At 35.7% G+C, this 24,370-nt stretch overlaps 1 protein-coding gene across 4 annotated transcripts in view; it reads right to left on the bottom strand.

The window, feature by feature from the left end:
• The window catches only part of nmo (serine/threonine-protein kinase nemo), a 362,063-nt gene that overhangs the window by 182,930 nt on the left and 154,763 nt on the right, over positions 1–24,370 (bottom strand). For all 4 annotated transcript variants that reach the window (XR_016549577.1, XM_090406022.1, XM_090406024.1 and 1 more), the window contains exon 4: positions 9,913–10,019. Coding sequence is in view for 3 of the 4 variants with exons in the window: in XM_090406022.1 (XP_090262148.1) it covers positions 9,913–10,019 (107 nt within the window). In the remaining variant the exon portion in view is untranslated. The remainder of the gene's footprint in view (positions 1–9,912; positions 10,020–24,370) is intronic.

Below are 24,370 nucleotides of genomic sequence, written 5' to 3'. Positions count from 1 at the left end.
TAAAATTAGTTATGTGCAACTTTGATGCCAAAATAAGAAAAGAGACTAGATACTGACTAGTGAATGGTCCAGATAGTCAGCATGACATTAGTAATGAAAACTGTATTAGATTCATTTTGCATCTTACAAAAGGCATGCAGTTGGTAGCAGCAAATATTTTTCCAGAAGGAATATCCATAAACAAGGTTGGTCTTCTTCAGGTGGGACAATAAGCAACCAAACTGACATGTAATGATAAGCAATAGATGCAAGGCATGCATAGCAAATATCTGTACCAAAAAGAGGAACTAATGCAGATACTGACTAGTATCCAGTAACTATTTTTTAAACTTTCTATCACATGGTAATATAAATGTTAATAGAAACAGAAATACTAATCTTATATAACATCGAGAGTGTAAGAATAAGCATACAAAGACAATATGTAGAAAAGCCAGACCAGGAACTACATTTCTCACCTCTCCTAATAACTAAAGGAGTGGAGTATAAAAAGTAGATGAAATAAAATAATAAATCCTTTAATAACTTTTAATTCCAGAAGGGAATGGAGCACCTTCAGCTCCAACTTTGTGAAGACAGGTGGGTATTGGGGGGGGGGGGGGCAACTCTAATGCAAGGAATGTTAAGGAGTTTAAAATTCATTGTGACAAATATGTTGTCAGTTGAATGAACCTCCCACGATGAGTCTGCCGACTCCATGGAAAGTGCAATGATGATGATGATAATAATAGATGGAGTCACTTCAAATACATTGCTAATCCAATGTGAAGGGACATTCTTCCATTCACTAACAACAGAAAGAAAAATAAATGTTAAATTTTATAAGAGACTATAAGGAAATGTATTGAAACATGGTTAAAATTTACATGGATCCTTCAGAGTATATTGAGAGCTGTAGAAATTTAATGAATAAAATACTAGAAAATAACTGGAGAAATTAAAGAAAATGCAAATAACTCTGAGATTTTTCAGGTGTAGAAAGATACTTAAGAGAGTATAAACCACAATCGATAATACTTATTGACCAAAGATATAAAAATCAAGAAAAAGAAATTGTTGAGCAATTTTAATAACATTTTGAGAAATTATTAAACTGACCACCACCTGATGGAAACCTTACATCTGAGGTATAATCTTTAGAAGAAAATAGCACAGATCATGCAACTTGAGAAACCATTTCTGTTTCTTTGTCTTTCTACTGGTACTCACAACTGAGAAACAATCTCAATCTAGTCAAAATTGCTATTAGAAGATTAAAAAATAAAAAGGCAGCAGGCAAAATAAAACAGCTGCAGATCTTTTAAACACAGGAAGAAGAGCTTGAACAAATGAAAGTGATGTAGTGATCATACTAATATGGCAAAAGAGGAAATCCCAGTATATTAGTATACATACTATTATTATTATTACCAGAAAAAAACTTACATGGAGGACAAGGGCTCAATGAGGAAGGCCACGTATCACCCAACCAACTGACATACCTTTATTTGAATTCATCCACACTACCTGCACTCTCTACCTCCGAAGGCAATCTATTCCAATCATGTGCCTCTCTATGAGAAAAAAATCTCTCACCTCTTTCTTGGCTGCATCCATTCTCAACTTCCATGGATGTCCTCTCAACACCCTCCATACAATTAAAAATTTCATCTACTAGTATTATATATGACACTTTCAGAAGTTTGTAGGTCCCTATCATTTCACTCTGCTTTCTCCTTTTTGCTAGTTTCTGCAGTCCACAAATTCTCAATCATCCCTCAATCTACATTCCACAGTCTCTAATAAATTTAGTTTAATCCTTTATCCAATTGTGAGCAAACAAAGTTTGCACCTGAAAGTATCATCAGGATTAGGGTAAGGTGGTAACGCCGGGCAACTCATTGCAAAGGTGGAACAAGGTGTTTGCTCACACTTGGATAAAGGATTAAACTAAATTTATTATATTCTAACCAAGTGAAAAATAAACTTCCATAGTCTCAATATCATCTATAGATACCCATGGAGGGCACCCCTCATAGACCTTTAGTCTTAATTTATTATAATCTCATTTCTTTCACATTGTTTCTTGTGTGTATTAATGCAATTTTAACATTGTATTCCAGAAGTTGTTTCTGTGACACACGAAAATTGAAACGATGAAACCTGTCGTTTAATTATTTCTCTTTTTTGCTATAATTATTCCATTCCAATGTAACATGAATATAAACAGGTGCCTAAACCTACATGCTCATTCAATCACAATATGCATTATGATCAAAACAATCTTGGTCATTACAGACAATTTTCACTTTCACTGAGGCATCATCAGTGAAAGTACAACCTTCAAGATAGTAAGAGCTAAATCAATAACAGAAGTTCATATTTCCATATGCAAGTGGCAAAAAAGATGTAATACTATATTATTATTATTATTATATTATTATGAGAGACATTTGTAACAGTACTTGCTACAACTGTCTGAATCAGAAAATAAATTATACTTGAGAAAAAAATGTATTCTGGTTTTCATCCTTTATCCAAGTGTGAGTATTCTGATACAAATCCAAATATCTCTACATTCAAATGATATGCACATATCATTACTTGTGCAAACTTTGGTTTGCTCGCATTTGGGTAACAGGTATAATTTCTGTGAAGCATAATTTGCTTTCTGATCCAGTGAACAAACTTGCTACAATGGAAATACACCTTTTTTTTGCTACTTGTATATGACTTCTACCATTGATTTAGATCACGGCATCTCCATTGGTCTTACTCCCTAATGATACTTGTAACAAGAGTGGCCAAAGACTTACTTGCTTAATTATGTAACATTTCCTTTTATCTACTGGAAATCTCTAACATCAAAAGGAGTCAGAATCTGCAAATAATGTTAGTGCAAAACAGGAAATGATGACTGAAAGTTTTGGTGGTGGAACCAGAATGTCTAAAATTTTTCTCCAAGAAATGAAAAGCTCATGATATGTTTAACAAGAAAAGCTGCTCATTTCTTGGAGAAAATTTTTTTGATATTTATCTGTTAGATACTCAGTTTTTTTGTTATATCATACTGGATAAGGAATTACATTAATGTTTTAATATTACCTTTACTCAGCCAAGCATAAGCAAAGTTTGCATGTAAAGTATCTTCATAACTAGTCCACTTGCACATACAGGCTGTAGACTTCACATCGATTGCCTCGGTATCAAATAATGCAAAAACATTATGAGGAAGGCCATTACCAACACTAGTTCTGGCTCCCACTAATGAGGTCTCATTAGTGGGAGCCAGACATAGGTAAGTACCAAGATTAAATCAATGCAGAAGTCATCATGTATTTTCTATATACAAGTAATAAATAATGTATTACCATATTGTATTATCTCTGATCTGGTAATATTACCATATTACCAAATCAGAGACAGTTGTAGAAAGTTTTACTACTGGGTTACAAAATATATCATACTTTGTAACTCAGTAGTAAACCCTTTGTATTTGACAAGAAATTATATACTTGTTTTAATCATTTACCAAGCATAAAACAAACAAAGTTTGCAAGTGCAGTTTCTTCACAACTAATCTACTTGAATATAGAGGCTACTAGCTTCACATCAGTTGCCTCTGTATTCTATAATGCAAACACATAATGGGAAGGGCTATGATCCAGACTAGTTTCGACCTTTACTGAGGTCACATCGGTGGAAGCCAGTCATAACTGATCTGGATAGTGGCCTTCCATAATGCAGAAACATTATGGAACACTTGGGCATATGATGTGTAGTCAGCAGCTTCTATATATGAGAAGACTAGTTATGAAAATACTTCATGAGCAAACTATGTTTGCTAATGCTTGGGTCAAGGATTAAAGCAAGAATATTATTTCTTGTTAAATATAATGTACTTTGTAACTCAATGATAAAACTATTGTCTCTGATCGGAAATAATTAACAATATTTGCAATTGTTTGCTGATGATGCGAAGATAGGCAGGGCAATCAGCGATGCTACTGATATTCAGCAATTACAAAATGATTTGAATAGACTGGAAATCTGGGCAAAGGAAAATGGCTGTCAGTTTAATGTTAGTAAGCATAAAGTTATGCACTTTGGCATGATTAGAGATCCAGCGGCATATTATATTAGCAGGGTTATGCTACAAGAAACTGAAGAGGCAAGGGATCTTGGTGTATTGGTGGATAAGAATTTAAAGTTCAAAGGTCACATAGCAAAAGTTGCAAATACAACTCAGAGGATAATTTCTATGCTGAAGCGAACCTTGACATGTAAGGATAAGGAAGTAATTTTGCCTCTTTATAAGGCTTTGATAAGACCACACTTGGATTGCTGTGCTCAGATTTGGTCTCCTGGGTTCCAAGGGGATAAAGAAGCTGTAGAAAGGGTGCAAAGAAGAGTTACAAAGATTATATTCGGATTATGGGATTTAGATTATGAGGAAAGATTGCGAGTATGTGGATTAAAGACACTGGTTAACAGGAAAAAGAGGGGGTGATATGATAGAGGTTTATAAACTTTTGAATGGGTGTTATAGCATTTCAAATGATGAAATTTTTCGTTATATGGAAGGTGGGGAGAGAACACGGGGGCATCCATGGAAGTTAAGTTTGTTCTCAGTCCAGAAAGGGGTAAGAGCTAGGTTTTTCTCTCAGAGAGCAGTGAGTGAGTGGAATAATTTGCCCTTAGGGGTAGTGAGTGCATCTAGTGTAAATTAATTTAAGGGAAGGTATGATAGCTCGGTTGGGTAATTTACAGCCTCCCTCGATGAGTCCTTGACTCCCTGGAGGTCTCAGATAATACGAGGGCTGTTCAATAAGTAATAAGACTATTTTACTGTCGTGAAACCACTCATCACAATATTAATTTCTGTGGAATAAAGAAATGTTGTTGCAAAAGACGTTGATAGATGGCATATACAGGCTGATGTGCCAGAGTGTCATGTGACTAAACGCAAGCTTGTTTTGGCGCACCTACGAGCCGTGACCAGTCGTCGAAATGGAAGCGTCCTTGGAACAGCGTTATGTGATTCAATTTTGTGTGCGTTTGCAAAAATCGGCATCGGACACTTTTAACATGATACGCGAAGCTTTCCACGATGAAGCGATGTCGAGGGCAAGTGTTTTTCACTGGCATAAAACTTTTAAGGAAGGAAGGCAAAATGTGGAAGATCTTGAACATGAGGGAATACCTTCAACGTCCATCACAGAGACAATGATCAACACAGCAGCGATTATCATCAAGGAGGATCGCAGAATTACAGTACTCCAGCTGCATGTCGTCCTGAATATTTCTGTGGGAAGTGTTCACTCAATCATGGCTGAACATTTGGGACTGAAACGTGTTTGCACCCAGTGGATTCCCAAACTCTTGACACCGGAGCAAATGCAGCATCGAGTGGATGTGTGCACAGAATGGAAAGAAAGACTGGAACAAGAAGGCGACAACTTCTTAAAACGCATCATTACAGCAGATGAAGCTTGGTTATATCACTATAACCCTACAATGAAACAACAAAGCAGTGAATGGAAGCATCCGTCTTCACCTACCCCCAAGAAAGCAAAAACTGTAAAATCGGCTGGTAAAGTTATGACCATAATGTTTTTTGACTACGAAGGCATTGTTTACCAACACTCTGTAGAACCCAGGAATACAGTAAACCATTCATACTATGCGGATGTTTTACGGACAATAGTACAGCACGTCAAAAGGAATCATCCATTGCTGAAGAATGGCTTCTTATTGCACCACGATAATGCAAGGCCACATATTGCTGGTTGTGTAGTGGACAGTTTGCAGAAGAACAACATAGATATCCTACCACACCCTCCATAATCCTGATCTCGCACCGTGCGATTTCTGGCTGTTTCCTCAGCTCAAGAAACGACTAAGAGGCCGCCATTTCGAAAGCAACAAAGCATGTGTAAAAGCTGCGGAGGCAGTTTTGAAAGAACTCTCAAAAAACGGACTTTCCCACGTGTTTAAGAAGTGGACGCAACGTTGGGACAAATGCATCGTGTCTCACGGTAGTTACTTCGAAAGAGACCATGTAAATGATGACAATTAAAGTTAATCTGTTTTCTGTATAAATATAGTCTTAGAACTTATTGAACAGCCTATGTAATAATAATAATATGGTGATACACCAAAATTACTTCTGCAGCAATTTACCCTTAATATCTTTCTGGGGTCAATCAATGCAGATGACATTGCTATATATATTCATCTGGGAGCTATCCTGGAAGGGGGGGGGATATAATACCATTCTAGTGTTCTCTAGTAGAGTGGTAAGACTCTTGCATGCTACAGGATTGTCTACTGCTATGTGGAGCTGATGTTTGGCACATAGTGGGTTTTTGCCTGCTACTGTGAAGAGCTGCTCTTTGGCATATAGTGGGTTTTTGCCTACTACCATGTAGAGCTGAGGTTTACTATAGCAGTGTACTTGCCAGTGGTTGAGGTTCGGCATGGTATTTCAGGAAGAGAGAATTTTGAGATTTTTTTAAGAGCTATTTTTGAGTTATGTGAAAGAGGTGTTTTTTTTAGGTCACTCACATGAGATTTTGGAATAATGAAGATACTGAACCAATGAAATCCTCAAATAAAAGTCAAACCTGACCTGGAACAGTAGCTCTTACCATAATGTTTTTGCATTATAGTATACTAAAGCAACTGATGTGAAGTCAACAGTCTCTATTGTTGTGTCGGAAAAAGTGCTGATTCACTTTTGATGAGTCATCCTTTTTCCGACCCAACATAAGGTAACGTCAGAAAGGACGGATAAGGACATACTTATGCCTCCAGATGGAAAATGTGACTGTTAATGACTAAAACATGTATATATATATATTCAGTTTTGTAAATATTAAGTGATGTTAGAGAAGCCCATAACTTGAACAGAGGGTGTTTGTAAATTATTTAAGATAAGAAATCCATGTAAAATTGCTAAGAACATGTATATAAGTTAATACAAGCATTAGGCCATGTCAAAGGCAGTTCAGAGCCGGTAACCAATCGGCTGCCGGCGTATGCATGACGACACCACCGAGTGAGGGTGCTGTTTAGTGGTATATAGGTTTTGGCGGGGATTTGAATCGCTCTTCTCTTTTTCGTCCGTTCCTGGTTTCCTGAGTGGAGAGCTGAGTAGCTGTGAAAACTTGCCGCCATGCATAGCAAGAATTTCCCCTTGCTATACATGCCACGTGGATCAAAGCTGCAGCTATAATGCAACCAGAGTTCTAGAAGAAAGGGCTGCTGGTGAATTAACGCCAGTGTACAAGTCAGTGAAAGAGTGCTCCTTTTCGAGTAGAATAAAAGAATAGCGGAGACGCCATTAAAGAAATTACGGTAAGGAGATCCGAGAATCTAGATAAGAAGGTCGTAAATCTGCCAGATAAAGCAAGAATGGTAAGCTGACACCCTTTTGTATTAAGTTAAGAGTAACCAGAGAGGAAAAAGAAACTGAACGTTGAGAAAACAGCCAATTTCCGTGTTGTGTTTAAAGAACTGTTTGCATTTGGACATTTTGTCTACACCTAAGGAATAAGAGGCATCTTAGGCTTGAGCCGAATAGGAAACCGAGGCTTCGGACTGTTTGTGTCGAAAGAAGGAAATTAATGTCATTATGTTAAAATTTAATTTGAATGCTAGCTAAAATTCTGGGGGGGGACAAAGTTTGAATATAAGAAAGAATGTTATCTCATGAAATCTATGCCAGAATTGTAGAATAAGCCTGTATATATATGAATTTTATATGTGTGATAGTAATGGGTAATTTAGTATAAATTAACAGAGTCTGAGAATAGATATATAAGGAAGAGTAAGATTTTGTCAGTATAAGAAATTATAGTGTGGAACTTTTTTTGGATGTGTTAACTTAAGAAAAGGTAGGGAACTCAGACTCTTTTAGAATTGAAGGTTTAACTAAAGCATATCTCTGTGTCTTGCCAAAATAAACGTATTTCTTGTGTTTAAACCAAAATGAGTTTGTCATGTTTCTGTGGATTGAATTACCGCTTGAAAAATCACGAACCATGCATTAGAAGGATATCCATTAGTAACTAAAGAAACGGGACCACGACTGCAAACTTCTTGATCCCTGCATTCTTTTTCTTAGTTATCTAGGATAGTATATCAGAATTCAGTTGCTGGCTGGCACAGTCATAAAATAACCATAAATGTGTCGGCATACGAAATAACTGATAACAGATAAATAAAAAGACAAATAACAAACAGAAAAGGGATATAACACTATATATACAAGGAGAAAACATAAAACATTGGCTTACACTTTCATAAAGGATTAAAACAGAAATATAATTTCTTGTCACGTATAATATGCTTTGCAATGCAGCAGGAAAACTTTCTAGTTCCCTGCTCCCGTGAGACAAGAATTTTAAGTGTATAAGGAATCAAGTCTTCATATAATTTCTTCATCTCAGAATTAATAAAACAATTTTTTTTTTTTTTTTTTAAGTTCTGTTCCTCCTTTCAGGAAGCTTGCTCTGTCTGCAATGAAATGCTGAAATATCATCTGAACTTGTTCATCTGATTCTTTTCTTGTCATGGAGATGAATTTGATGAACCCAAAAGAATCCTTGAGAATTTTAAATCAACAGAGAATAAGACTAATTTTCAAGATGTAATTTGTAATTATTTAAGAAAATAATCTACACTCCTCAGAAGAAAATCCAAAAATATAATCCAAATTTTCACAGTGGAAAATTTGTACTTCCCAATTTTCCATCATCATTATTATTATTATCACATGGTATCTACATGGAGTCTGGAGATTTATCAAGAGATGCAAACTGAATGTTCTACACACAATCCTATCATACTTCTCCTTGAATTCACTGTCAAGGCACCTACAACTAATTCTGGCAACCCATTCCACTCATTCACCACTCTCAACACAAAAAAATCTAGTCTGCACACCCTTCCACAACTTCTATGGATGACTCCTAGTTTTCTGACTATTTTTCAAATATTGAAAAATTTCCTTGGCATCAATGTCATAAAACCCCTAAGTTTCTATCATGTCCCCTCTTTTCTGCATATCAATCAAACTTTGTAGCCCACACATCTTCAACTTATCCTCATAGGGAGCATTCCACAGACCTGTCACCAGCTTAATCACTCATCACTGAATCTTCTCTACCACCTCCTTGTTCCCAAGAAACCCAGGTGACCAAATCTGTGCACAGTAGTCAGGAAGTGGCTGAATCATGGATTCATAAAGAGGTATAATAACTTCCTATCTTTACTTGTTAGCCTGTTTTTTAATACAACTAATTTTTGAGCTATCTTACCAACTTTTGCAATATGGCCTATGAACTTCAACTCTGTCAGTTTTGCTTCTTCAATATATACATAAAAACCATGTGAACCATCTCTTCTTAAATCAATTTATATATTCTTTGGTAGCAGCTGTACTATGGATTTTCTTAAGGCTGCAAACTGAGTTACTAAAATTATGTTAAAGAAGGCAAACAAAAAATGAAATAACTTAAAAGGGTTGATATATAATAAATAATTTAACTTAATAAAAATTTTAAAAGTTTATAGCACTGCTATATCCTTTCTTAATCTTTTCACCAACCACGCTTTTAACAAATGATTGTCACTGAAAATAAAAAACCAAATAAATTAATAGAAAAAAAAAAAAGCTTATTTCTTTAAAAATTTGGGAAGATTTTTAAAATTTATACAGATTAAATATTAATTCATTCATATATAAAAATTTTGCTGACAATTAATATATTTATGTTATGACAAATAACAGATTTATTCTGTTCTGAATTAATCTATAATCCAGATCAATTCGAAATTGTACACAATGATATTGTAAAATACAGAACTGCATACTATTTTCCCTTCCTTCCCACACACACACACACACACACACAAAAGAATACTTACCTCTAAGAATCTGATACAAGAACACTTTTACATGATCTGCAGTAAGAGGTTGTGGAGACACTATAATTTTGTGCAAATCACTCTGCATTAGCTCTGTTATTACATAGCTATTAAAAATTTATTAAAGAAAATATACCTTTGTTTTCTATATAATCTAGAAGTAACTTCAGAAATGGCAATCTCTCATAGAAAAAACTTAACTACAAATATGAGAAAAATATATACCATATAAGAAAACAAATATCTTATATCCAGTAAAAGAGGAATTAGAGGTCAATTAGGAAAGAAGACTTTAACAATGATGAAATTTTAAGTATTATTTAAATATACAGTGATTTCTCAGTTATCTTGTTCAATAGCCAAATCCTCAGGTTAACCGATCTTAAATAGGTTAGCATGCCGTGTACAACAGCATACATTCAGTTATACTTATCCACAGTTAATTATCCAACAAAGTGATTTAAAAATGCAATAAGGAATTGAGAGATTAAAGTAAAATCCTAAAATTTAGCAGTAACAATTTGGAGGAATATGCATAGCAAAGCAACTAAAGCCATAAAACTAATATATATATATATATTCTCCAGCTGAGTGTCTATTCTTTGCAAAATATAAAGTTGAGATTCTGAGAAACAAAAAACCTCCAATCACTATATGAGATCAGATAACTAACCTTCAGCTGATAAGTCTTTATAAGGCTCCTACTCTACAAGAGCTAGGTCTTTGTGATCAAAGGCAAATGTTACAGCATCACTGCAACTATACTACAGTCCTACTCAAAACATGAATATTTAATACAGTAATATACAGCAGTAACTACCACATAACTGACATCAATATATAAAAAATTAGTATCATTAAATCTATTTTATCGGAACACTGGGAGTTATTAGTCATTTAATTTTTACAAAAGCAATGATGTAAATAAATAATATGTTGATTGACTAGTTCGATTATGCAAATATCTGATAGCTTTAATTAAAATAAGAAGTATGGAGTATGGTTAAATCTAATATTAAAGCATTAGTGTTAAGCACCAAACAATTAGATACATGCAGTGGCGTATTTAGGTATAGGCCCGGGCCTAGAACGGCAAATTTTGAGGGGGGGGGGGATTTCCAGGCTCTCATTTTTTTAATTATAACATATTCCTTATATGCCGAATTTACTCACAAGTAGAGAAATATTTTTATTTTCCTCATTGTAAGTTTAGTCTGCAAGCATATTGGCATGTAATCAGATTCTGCATAACTATACAGACCGAGACACGTGCACGGAAAGGTACTGTATTGTTGTCGGTAACTTGACACAAAGGCAATAGGGATTAGTGAATTTGATCCCTTTCTTGCTGAGCACATTGCCAAAAGCAGGGGAAAAAAGGAGAAGGTTTCGTTTCCTATCTTTCCTTTGCCACGCATGAGGAATTTATTAAAATAACGGCCGAAAAAGTAATCAGATTTATTGTGGAGGAACTTAAATTAGCTAGGTATTATTCCATAAGTGTTGACTCAACACTAGACTTGTCTCATGTTGATCAGCTATCCTTCATTGCACGATATGTAAAAGAACATGGAACTCCTGTGGAGCATTTCTTGCATTTCATTCCTAACATAAGTCACAAATCTGACGAGTTATAAGAAACGGTTTTGACTTCAGTAAAACGAGGTTGGAATTGATGTAGCAAATTGCAGAGGGAAGGCATCTGATAATGCTAGTAACATGTCAGGCAGGTACACAGGACTGCAAGCAAGAATTCTTGAAATAAATCCATTGGCAGAATTCACACCGTGCACTGGACATTCTCGGTCTCAAATTGGTACTTGTGTTGCCAAATCCTGTCCATACTCTTCTGCATTTTTTGATGTCCTTCAGAAACTGAACGTATTTTTTCACATCTTCAGCACATCAGTGGAGTGTTCTAAGAAAGCACTGGAAACTTCTGCAAAAGTAATGAAACGTCCTTCACCTACTCGTTGGTCAGCTTGTGATGATGCCTGTCGGAGTTTTCATGAGGGATGGACGGAAATAATTTCCACTTTGTCCGAAATTGAAAATGACACCACCCAGGAGAAAATTATGCGATGTGAAGCAAGTGGAATTCTATGGCAACTTCAGTCACTGGAGGTTGGAATCGTGACCTGCCTATGAGCAGGTCATGAGGGGTGGCACTTTCTACAGCCTAGGGGTGGGAAATACCTAAATACACCACTGGATACATGTAGTGACTAGATCTGTGTCATCTATTCTCATGTAAAGTTTTTAGATTACTGTTGGCATAACCAAAGATATAATGTTTAGCTATACCAAGGACTTTCAAATATCACGTAGAATCAATCCTTGTTTTTGGTTAAGAAAGTCATGAAAGTGGATCACCTCTATCAATTCTTTAATGAATCATAATAGGAAGATTGATGAGCTTCTCGATCTTGCAGAGTTGCTGGATATCTGGCTCAATATTGGTCAACTTCAGTCGAAGATCGGCACACACACTAAGGTGAAATCTGTAATTTGTTTTTATTTGAAGGAGCGATGAAAATTGTTTCTCGCAAAGATAGGTTGTAGAAAACTGCATGACGATTTTCAACTTCTTCAAATAATTCGGGAAATTCACTTCTCACTGAAGGCAAGATCCAGAATCGAGCCAAACCACGATCACAGAATTGCATTTTAAGTCCACTGTCACTTGAAAGCTCAATTAGCTGCTTTTTTTTCGATAACGAAAGGCGTTCTCGTGACTGCAAGCCTGAAATGGATCGTGAAATCACAGAAATTTCTTATAAAAAGTTATTCGGAAAATGTTTCCAAATTCTGTTTCAGAGTTTTGAGGATGGACACAAACCCTTTCCCAGTGGTTAAATTCTAAACTAATAAGTTTCGAGGTCCTATACAAAATAACCAATTGTATTTACCTTTTGAATACTATCCGGGGAAGCTCCAAACCTCCCCGTCCCTTTCATCACGCGTTCATAGTTCGTAATCAGGCTACTGTTGATATTGACTTTATATACACATTCAAACCTGTAAACAATTGTTGAATAATAACACAAGAATGTAGGCATAATTACCGTAAAGGGAGAAAAGTCACAAAACAGAAAAATGTTCCTACAAAATAACCAACTGTATTTACCTTTAAATGCAATCCACCGGTCGAGTATCCAGCAAATCATTCCTTTCATTCAGCGTATTAATATTATCGCATTGCAACTGATAGGAATTCTGTGTTTCTGTGGATTCGTTACAGACCTCTTCTCTTCAGAAACTACACACAAACTGTCATTACAAACTAGTTTTGTATTATCACTGTCATCCGAGATATTTTTCCATTTAAAGAAGGTACCAATGTACTTATCCATAATTGAAATACCGTACTTACTCGCACATACTCACCCCTCATTTTACTTTTCGAAAAAAAGAAATTAAAAAGTTTCGCATATACCTCGCAAATGAAAAAAGCTGAAACACGTTCATAGCAGGGCGTTAGTAACTTGCTCCAGCGGTAAACAACACGTCCTCCCCCAATAGCCACTATATTGCAGAGGCAAGAAAAACAAGTACTTTTATTATGTCAGTGAATAAGGTATAAGCATTCTGTGTGATATATTTCTCAACAAATAGTGCAATTAGAGACAACTGGGATAAAAACGACACTAATTAATAAATTACATGTCCCCTCATACAGAAACTATGCTGTATACATAGACTCAAGCAAAACCAAATGGTGCACCGGCAAACACAGTATCTAACTAAAAACTATTGTTATTAATTAGATTGTGTGAGTTCGCTCGGCAGCAATAAAATTCAACTGAAAGTGTTAAAATTCATAAACGTGTTAAAACTAAGATATATATATATATATATATATATATAGTGAATGCTGTTATGGCAGTTTTGCATATTACTGGAATTCAGTTGAAGAGAATTAGCATTTCAACTCAAATGTCAGCTTGCTTTTGTGCGATTTCCGAAAAATATATAAATACTGGAGTTAACTCACAACACATTTTGTCTAAGTATTACTAAGCACTTCTGAAGATATGCTGCACCTTGGTTGAAGGAGGAAAATCTTCAACAATAAAAATCAATAAACAACAAGCAATTGGTTGAAATGTGGACAACACGTGTTCACTTCAAATCTGATAAAACAGCAAGGGAAGGTGGAAGCAATAAAACCATATTGTTTTTCACTTCACTCCTCTTTTATTTGCCCCTACAAATTAAAATAGTGGCAGAATGTTCATTCCATGAACATTCTGCCGTATTTTTTTTAAGTATTCATTTTATTTTAATAATTTTATTTACTTATTCAATTTTAATGTTTAATTCAATTAAAATACATAGATTTATTTGGTTAATTTAAGCCTGTGTGAACTACCTGTCCCATCGTCATGGCCCATGGGTGGTCTGCGGACCATAGGTTGAGAAACACTGCAATAGGGTTCTCTCACCTTATGTGACCACTAATTCATAAGTAGTATAGAAATAGAAGATATGACGCAACATAAATAAAAAATTAATTTTAATTAGGAAAAGTAATTTGGAAAATTTTCTAGTGTTTTTTAACTTTTTCTTTTTTTGGGGGGGGCTTGGCCCCCTCCCTGGGTGCGCCACTGTCGAGAACTGTAAGAAACAAGGATGCATACTCTCCCCTGATCTATACAATCTTTACAGAAAATACATTATGAGAAAGGCACTTAACGGACACGATAGTGGTTTCTCAGGTGGCAAAAAGATAATCTTAGGTATGCTGATGATGCCGTTCTTATTGCCAACAGCAAAGGAGAACTGGAGCACCTCATTATAAGAGTTGAATGGGAAAGCCTGAAAATGTTTAAGAATTAATCGTAATAAAACAAAATACATGGCCATAGATACAAATGAAAATTTTGCCCACAACATTGACTTCGAGAAGGTGGATGAATTTAATTCCTTGAAGTTTTAATAAGCACCAAGAGTAGATGTCAACCAGAAATTAAAAGAATTACCATGGCAAGGTCAGCAATGGTGCAATTGCAGAAAATATGGAGACAGACACGTTTCTATCACCACTAAATCAAGACTGGTCAATAGTTTGGTGTTTTCAATTTCCATTTATGGTGCTGAATCTTGAACATTCAGCAAGAAAGATATGGACAAGATAAACAGCTTCAAAATGTGGTGTTGGAGGAGGATTTTGAGAATCTCCTAGATGGACAAAAGGTCTAATGAAAGAATAATAAGTCAATTAAAAACAAAGAACATGTGACATTGTAAATGAAAGCATTTCAAGACATGATAATGACAACCTCGAAAAACTTATCATCCAGGACAAAGTGGAAGGACAAAGAAAAAGAGGATATCCAAGACCAAGATGGTTGGACCAGATTAAAAAGATCACTGGACTTACTTGAAGTTGGCCACTGCTGCAACAAAAGACAGAAAGAAATGGAGACATTGTGGCTAGTTCACGAGTCCTCAGACATGAGAAGATTGAGCAAGAAGAAGAAGATTCACTATCAACAACAGCTGAAACAAAACAATAATAATAATTAATAAAAATACTTTTTTGTCGCACGTGTACTGTAGGCATTATTTTGTTTTATCTTTACTTTTTAATAATGATCATAAATATCAAATTTTATTAAATTCCATCAATCAAGAGAAAAATTATTACCACAATTTCAAATCACTTTGTGCTTGTTTTTCCCAAAGTAGTATGAAATAATTAAAAAAAAAAACAAAAATCAGCTAATGCCTTTTTATTCCCGTGTAGGGAGCAGGGAGGCCATTTTAGCCCTATCTAACTTTTGGAGACTGAGTGGGCAGTTCAATTTCCACTGGTAGCCAATCAGAGATAGCTGGCCCAAGGCTATCACTCATTAAGTGGTACACAGTGAAGAGACGGCTCAACAAGTGCCACCATCTCGTGGTCCTTAACCCTAACACAATATATTTAATGTCTGAAATAGCGTGGGTTCTATGGTTGATTTTCTTGATTTTACGGGACAAAAAATCCAAGTTTCCAGGAGGGAAAAAACCCATTTGCGCATACCAGAGAATGAACTAACTAGGGAACCGGTCGACAAAAATTTCCTCTAGTCGCCAACTAGATTTGAAACGAAGTTTCCTTCGTGCTGCCAAGAGCCATGGTATGCAAACACCACATCCACTGAGCTACACAGGTGTGAAATAATTACTAGTTTAAAAAAATAAAAACTCTTCTCATAACTCTTTATATTGTTCAAAGTTGAATTATTGACTGTTAATAATTTCCACTGTCTATGAGCAGTACTCTTGTATAAATCCCATGGATATGTCCAAGTGTAAATAGCGTGTTTACGACATCTTGTTTTTATGGCTTTTGTACTCCACACATATAATTTTGCTTTGCTTCATTTTGCCACAACACATGGTCTGATTAAAATCAAACTGAAAATACTTAAAGAAATTTTAATAGCGATCCTAATTACCAAATTCCATCCAATATGTGCTGAATTATTAATATCATTTTTAATCAGGCCACAGGTACAGATTATAGGTTTACAAAATTTCATGGGTGGGAAACACAAAAAACATTTTGCCAATAAAAATGCACATCACAACCAATGTAGAAACACACAGACATCTCCTTTTGTGTTTTCTAAAATTCCCACATGAAGGTCCGACGATGATGATAATAAGTAATTTTAAATCTTAATTTCATTCGATCAAAGCGAAGTTGTTACAGTATATAAATTCAACACTTATCCCTTTTTTGCAATTTGTGTCCCTGTGAACAGTCCAATTGAAACAACAAATGAAATGGTTCGACCAATTTCTGCAGGGAATAACAATATCAAATTTATTTTATTCTTATGAAGTTTCCTCCCTTTTTCTCCCCCATCCCTATTGGGGCGAGTTGAGCCCCCTCATGGGGGGGGTTAAGTATTTATGTATTTATGGCTGTAGATCTGTGTGTGTTCATGGGGCCGGTATACCTGCTTGCAGGATGAAAAATGCCAGATAAACTGACGGAAAAAACCCTACTGCCTGCGCCCAAGACCGGCTAACTTGGCTATGGTTGAGGAAGATCTTCAAATTCCTCACGTCTTCGATGGGAATCGAACCTGGGACACCCCTTCCCCAGTCATATGGTTGCGAAGTGCATAGCCACTAAGCTAACTGCGTGGACAATACCAAATAATACATGTTTTGTGAACTGCATCTAAAAATAAGTACGCTGAGAATTAGAAGAACACGAAATACTAGATACACCTGATGCGGCTTCTGAAAATTCTGATCATGAAATCCTAGCAGGATTGCAAAAAAGCCAGGAACACTTAAAAGCATTTAGTGGCCATAACATAGCAGATCTTATCAAACTTTTATGACTGGCTAAGGAGAAGAAGGTGTTATAGAATTAATGAAAAAATGGTTTGTAGGCTAATGCTTAGGTAATGGGAACATATTGGAAAATATCTGCCCTACAAAACAGAAAAAAGGACCAAGCTTGGAAATCTATGTAGGAATATGAAAACAATCTTTATAGTGTCATTCATATCATAATCAAGTGATACACCTATATACAAATGCTTGTATTGTAATTTACTATTCCCACATGAAATAAATAAAATAATTATATCATCAGGACTAGAGTTGAATGATTTATTGTGTTACTCATCAGCAAATAGATAGTGATTTCTGAGTTCAAAAACTTCTTGTTCATGTTTAAAGCATAAACAACTTTATATAAGCAATTTTATGTTAACCAACTGGACAAAACTCAGTAAATCTCTCTCTCTCTCTGTGTGTATGTGTGTGTGTGTATACACACATACACAGAAAGAGAGGCAATACACCAATTCTTTCTGAGTATTTAACACCATTTAACCAGAATGTGTTGTACCAAGCAAGAAAAGCAAAAACAGAAGGGAAAAAAAAATCTTGGATTAGATATCACTGGGCCAAGATATTCTTGAAAAGTCACAAACTTCAAATTCAATACAAATCAAAAGCTCAGAAGATATAGATAGGCTGCAAGAGTGAAAACAAGTCTCCTAATTAGAACAAAAGAAGACAACATCACAACAAAAAATAAATATGAACCATTAGACAGATGTAATAACACCACAATATATCAGCAATTGTACTTTCAACTCACTCAATGCATGGAAACAACAAACAGTTCAAACAAGAGGATTCTCCATCCTGCATATTAAGGTTAGGGTACCCCAAAAAAATCATAGTTTTGAGGTAAAAATAAGAAAAAAATTTTTTTTTTGTTTTTATAAAGTTTATATACTAAAGAATATATTCCATAATTTTTGTACTCAAAAACTTTCTACATTTTGATTGTTATAGTTTTATTTTTTTTTCTAATGCAGCTTAATTTATCTAGAATATATTGAACTAAAATTATAATCATTGATATGTATTTTAATTTTTAAGTTTATTTTTCAAACATGCAAGATTTGTGTAATAATCATTATATGGACAAATTAAATTTCATAGCTTTAAAGGAACTGATATTTGCTCAATAATTTTAGTTTATATTGTTTAATAGACATGATAGAATATCTATAGCAAATTTGAACAAAAAAAAAAAATTATTTGTTTTATTAAAAAGTGACACAAAATATTCATAATTATTATTATTATGTGACACCTCCAGGGAGTCTAAAGACTCACTGAGGGAGAGTGTGCCAACAGCATCGAACGATTGATCCCCTTCCAACTACTAACCGTGCTCAAATGCTTAACGTTTTGCTGAGCCATTAGTAACAGAGGCTCTACCAATCGACCAACCTTTGTTGGCAATTTTTAATAAAAATTAATTATTTATTAATTAATGAAATTAATTAATAATTTTTATATAATATTTATTTTTATTTATTATTTAATAATTATAATTATTAAATTTTTAAATTAAGGTTGAGATGGTTTGGTCATGTGATGAGGAGGGAGGACGAATATGTGAGAAGAAGGGTGATGCAGATGAATGTGCAAGGAAGGCAGAAGCGTGGGCAGCCAAAGAAGAGATGGAGGGAGCTGGTAGAAGAGGAATTGAGGATGAAGAACTTGGATGTGGTGACAGCCCAAGACAGGAAGGTGTGGAGGAGACTCATTATCAATGGTGACCCCACTTAAGTGGGAGACACTGCAGAAGAAGAAGAATTTAATAATTATAATAATTAAAATAAAATTTAATTAATTTTAATTTTTTTCCAATTCCATGGTACACTCTATCCTTGATATCAGAAGCATCCAAAAACATTAGAATTACACTGGTGTTATTGATATATTGGAAGTATCCGTTACTAATGATGAAGCAACTACCTTCGAAATTCCAGGCTTTCAACAACATAAATCCTGCTGCTAAACAAAAAGAGGGGGTGGAATATTAATATTTATTGAACATAAATTAATAGCAAAAGAAATTGTTTATCAGTTTGAGCATGCTGAAATCCTCTGCATTGAAATCATTAATACCAGCCAGCCTGGTTGGCCGAGTGATAAGTGCATCCGCTCTCCAGCCAAAATGCTGCAGGCTTGAATCCCGCCATGGGCATGGATGTTTGTGATTGTCTGTGGAAAATACTAACGGTGGCGTGGTTGGCAGTAGATGGCGTTGGTGTAATTGCGGTCATTTGTTGGATTCTGATGGTGGAGACTGGGTTGTAGAGTAGGCAACCTCACTCAATGAGTCTTTGGACTCCATGGAGGTGACAATTAATAAATAAATAATAATAAAATAATACCAACAATCGACAGCACTCTTTAACAATAATGCTATTTACAGGCCATCAAACTTAAACATACAAACTCAACTGCTGGCTTTCATGCCAAGAATTATGCTCAAATGAATGCCTAATGATAATTGGTGTAAACATAAATATTGCAAAAAAACCATAACAACACTGTACAATACCTAGACACATTATCTGTGTATAATCTAATACCAACCATAATATCATGTACAAGAGAAGAAACAGTCGGAAATGCTATCACTGCTTCTTGCTTAGATGATATAAACATTCAGGCACCACCAAATAGTTACACTGCAGCAGTCATAAAGTGCAAAGCAGCATACCATTACTTCGCAGCTCTAAACCAGCACATTAACACAATATCCATGCTCCACATATGAAAAGCAACACAAAACAATAATAGACGAAGAAATAATCAACCACGAAACAAGAAAAATCGACTAGAAATACATGGTGTCACCAGATTCAATAGATACCTTATACAACATTAAACTCTCAATGGATGAAATATATAAGAAAGCCGCAAAATAAGTCAGAATTCGTTCAAAAATAAGTCAAAATCCTTCGATAATGCAAAACATAATCCTAGATGTACACAGAAAGGACATCCTATGGAAATAACTCCACACACGACATCCATCCAACTCATTGATGGTAGACCATCAATGAGATGGATGGATGTCTTGTGTGGAGTGACTGATCTTCAGAAAGTTGAGGCTGCCAGAAAAGCAAACAACAGGACTACATGGCGAGGCCTGGTGTGACACATCACTGAGCATCGGAGTGACCATACGGCATCTGTAGATGCCCAGTGAAGATAGTGTAGTGTGTGAAAATAACATGAAACAAACATGCCAACTGATCAATGAGATGCTAGATTGTGCTCCCAATACCACACCCTCTGAAACCATAAAATCAACAACTAGCAAATGACTTTAACCAATACTTTGTAGACTTCATCCAAGAACTACAGAGAAATATCCCTCCAATCTCAACACATGATCCTCCACTTGGACCACAAGCAAAACAAACATTATGGTTCCCAACCATAAAAGAAGCAGAACTCCTCTCTGTAATACAACAAATCAAATCAAACAAAGGCCCAGGAATCGATGGTACCTAAGAATATCAAGCAACATGCAACAAGCCTAGGCCCAATCCTACTAAAATTAATAAATAAAATATTTAAAACTGGACAAATACCAAGTATGATGAAGATGGCTATAATCACACCCATATACAAATGGAAAAAGAAATTTAATCAGTAATTACAGACTCATAACAACACTACCAATTATCAATCAAATTATGGAGTGATCATACTAAGGAAACTTGCAACATATACAGAAAACTTTCATATAATCCCCAAAGCACAATGCAATTTTCAGAAATATAAGGGAACAACATCTCTCTTGGAAGATTTTACAGATGCAATTAATACTGCCTTAGATGAAAACAAAATTGTCATGGTAGTCTTTATCAATTTGACTAAAGCATTTGACAAACTCATACATCAAATCTTATTAGAAAAGCTAAGACATATTGGAATAGATGGGCCACCTCTGCACAGGTGGTGGTTTAGACACTACCTTCAAAATAAAACAGATCACACACATATCGGGTCAACCTGCAATAGAGAGCTACCAGTAATCTGTGGAGTGCTGCAGGGAGCTGTTCTCTTCCCAATTCTATTCAACATTTATATGCATAATATTAACTAGCTACCTCTCAAAGGCAAGATCTTCCAATACGCAGATGATACAGCTATAATATCGATCCATAATAATGCAAGCATAGCCTAAACAAATATGTAGGATGACATACAGGGTGTTCGGGATAAATTTGACATATTTATAATTAATTATATTTTTCCGTAAGTTACATGTATTAACACACACTTCTCTTCATTTAAAAGTTTGGACCCTTCTTCATTCATATACAAGATGTCAGAAAGGATGGATAGCTGGAACCCACCTGAATCATGGAAGAGAATAACTTGTATCATGATGATTCGTGCCCGCCATCAAAATAAGGATATTACGACTGCTGCCCAATGCTCCCTGAATACAGTAAAAACAATCAGTCATGAACTAGAGACTTGCAATGGTGACTACGAGAATGTAGCAAGAAGAAAGATCCCTAGCAGACGATCTGATTGCGTTCGTACAGCAGAATTCCTCGCAAATCTGCAGGAACAGGTGTTGAAGAACCCTGGCATTGGAATTCGGGCTTTGTTCGTGGAGTTGCTAACTGTAGTCAAGCCCTGGATAACAAGGGTAGCCAATGGTAGGCCGTATGTATGGCAGCAGGATTCGGCCCCTTGCCACACCTCTGGGAAAAGTCAAAAATGGTTGTCTGAAAATTTCTACGACTTCACCAGTCCAAATGTTTGGCCTCCAAACTCCCCAGACCTTAACCCCATGGATTATTTTGTACGGCGCGCAGTTGAAAAAGACACCAATCGCACTTCCAGTAATACAAAAGCCCAGTTAATGGATAAAATTAAAACAGTTTTTGCGGCCCTTCCCAGGGAGACTGTAGCATCAGCTTGTTCGAGGTTCCGAAGCAGAATTGAAGCTGTGATCGATGCTAATGGTGGTTATTTTGAGTAAATCTTGTTGATAGTATTGTAATTAACTCTGCCTGTAATGTTTTTTTGTCAATTCATTAAATTTAATAGATACAAAGAAGATTTTCTTTTTCCTTACGAAACTGTCAAATTTATCCCGAACACCCTGTAAATCTGCTCATTGATTGGCTCACCAAAAAAGACCTAAACTCTGACAAGACAAAATTAATGATATTCAGAAATTCGCTGACTCAACCAGTGGATAATATATAGCCAGCAAAGGTTGGTTGATTGGTGGAACCTCTGCTACTAATGACTCAGCAAAAAGTTAAGCAAGTCTGAGCACAGCTAGTAGTTGGAACATTTTCCCTCGATGAGTCTCTGGACTCCCTGGAGGTGTCACATAAGAAGAAGAACAGTAAACCCACTACCATTTACTGAGGGTGAAGCAATACAATACTTTAGAATTTACTCTGATGCAGATATAAACTGAAATAGCCACATAAACCATCTACAAAATAACTCTGAACAATAACTGGCAAACTCTACAGGTTAAAAGACATGACTGAAACACTAATATACAAAGCACTTAGTATCAAAATATACTAAGATACACTATAACAACATGTGTGTTCTGTGCACTCTATAAACTAAATAGATTAATATCGCTACAGTACAAAATGATAAAGCTGATCTTTTTGGAACAAAGAAAGAGAATACTGGCTTTATATACACCATAATTTCATAACACAAAATACTAATGGCAAAACACTTATGTCACTATGCAGCTATGCTAAAATATTATTTCGATGCCAACTACATACCGTATAATACGACCTCAGATAACTAATTATATCACATATAAATATAATAATCGCTATGGAAAGGCCACTCGTAGCTTCTACATCCCAGACATGCTAAATAAACTACCTTTTGAATACAGGAACCTTACAAACTACAATAGCCTGAAATAAGCCCCAATGATATACTATGACCAAGAAATACGCACCCTACACACTTAATGAAACACAATATACTATTATTATTATTTGACACCTCCAGGGAGTCCAAGGCCTCATCGAGGGAGAGCATATGCTCTACAACTCTGTCTCCACCATTCAATCACCAATTGACCAAAACTACACCAATGCCATCTACTGCCGACCAACACGGTGGAATTCGAACCTGGAGAACAGATATGCTAACCACTCGGCCAACTATCTCAAGCTAATAAAGGGAAAGTCAGAGATACAATTAAAGAAAAAACAAAGTTCACTGATGAAAGCCCTCTGCATATGATTATCATCTATCTGAAAAGAAAATAACCAGCCTCCAAACAGCAGCCATGAAATTGAAACAATGACACGCAACTGCAAAAAGCTGGAAAATAATTCACAAGAAGCAGGCCACACAGCCGCTCCCTCACAGACCAAAGACTTCGTGAGGCCCATCCAAAATCCAGAAGCCTGACCCACCAGTGACAATTCACAAATCATATCATCTTCCCCTGGCATTGCCTCATTAAATGTACAAGGATTTCGTGAGCCAGTTACACAACCTTCCACAATCCACAACCTTCTCCATCTTTACATTTCTTATCATTTCTTCTTCTTATAGATTGTGTTCCTTTTTTTTAGTTTGCTGATCCTTATTTTTTTTTTTATTTCATTTTTTCTTTTTGATTATTACTATTACTACATGACACCTCCAAGGAGTCCAAAGACTCATCGAGGGAGGGCACCTAATCTACAACTCTGTCTCCACCACTCAATCCACCAATTACAATGAACTGTATCATCTACACCAATGGCATCTACTGCTCACCACCACCACCACCACTTCCACAGACAATCACAAACATCCATGCCCATGGTGGGATTCAAACCCACAGCCTTTTAGACTAGAGAGCAGATATGCTAACCACTTGGCAACCAGGCTGGCATTTTGCACATAAATTTTACTAAATCCATTTCTTATGCATTAGACAGTCACAGAAGAGACACCAAGTATTTGAAATGGTTAGAATACAATCATTCAAATACCCTGAGACACTGTCAAGCTTTCATTGAAGTGATATTTTACAAGCAAAGATGTCATCTGCAGCTTTTTTTTTTTGGAATCCTCCTCAAAAAACCAAAAAAAAGCCAACTAGGCCAAGGTCTGGTTG

The sequence above is a fragment of the Typopeltis vanoorti genome, chromosome 16 (assembly GCF_054136105.1).
Source record: "Typopeltis vanoorti isolate ZY-2024b chromosome 16, IOZ_Tvanoo_1.0, whole genome shotgun sequence".
Taxonomy (NCBI): Eukaryota; Metazoa; Arthropoda; class Arachnida; order Uropygi; family Thelyphonidae; genus Typopeltis; species Typopeltis vanoorti.
Note: the sequence above shows the minus strand (reverse complement) of the source record. Positions and strands in the feature narration are given on the sequence as shown.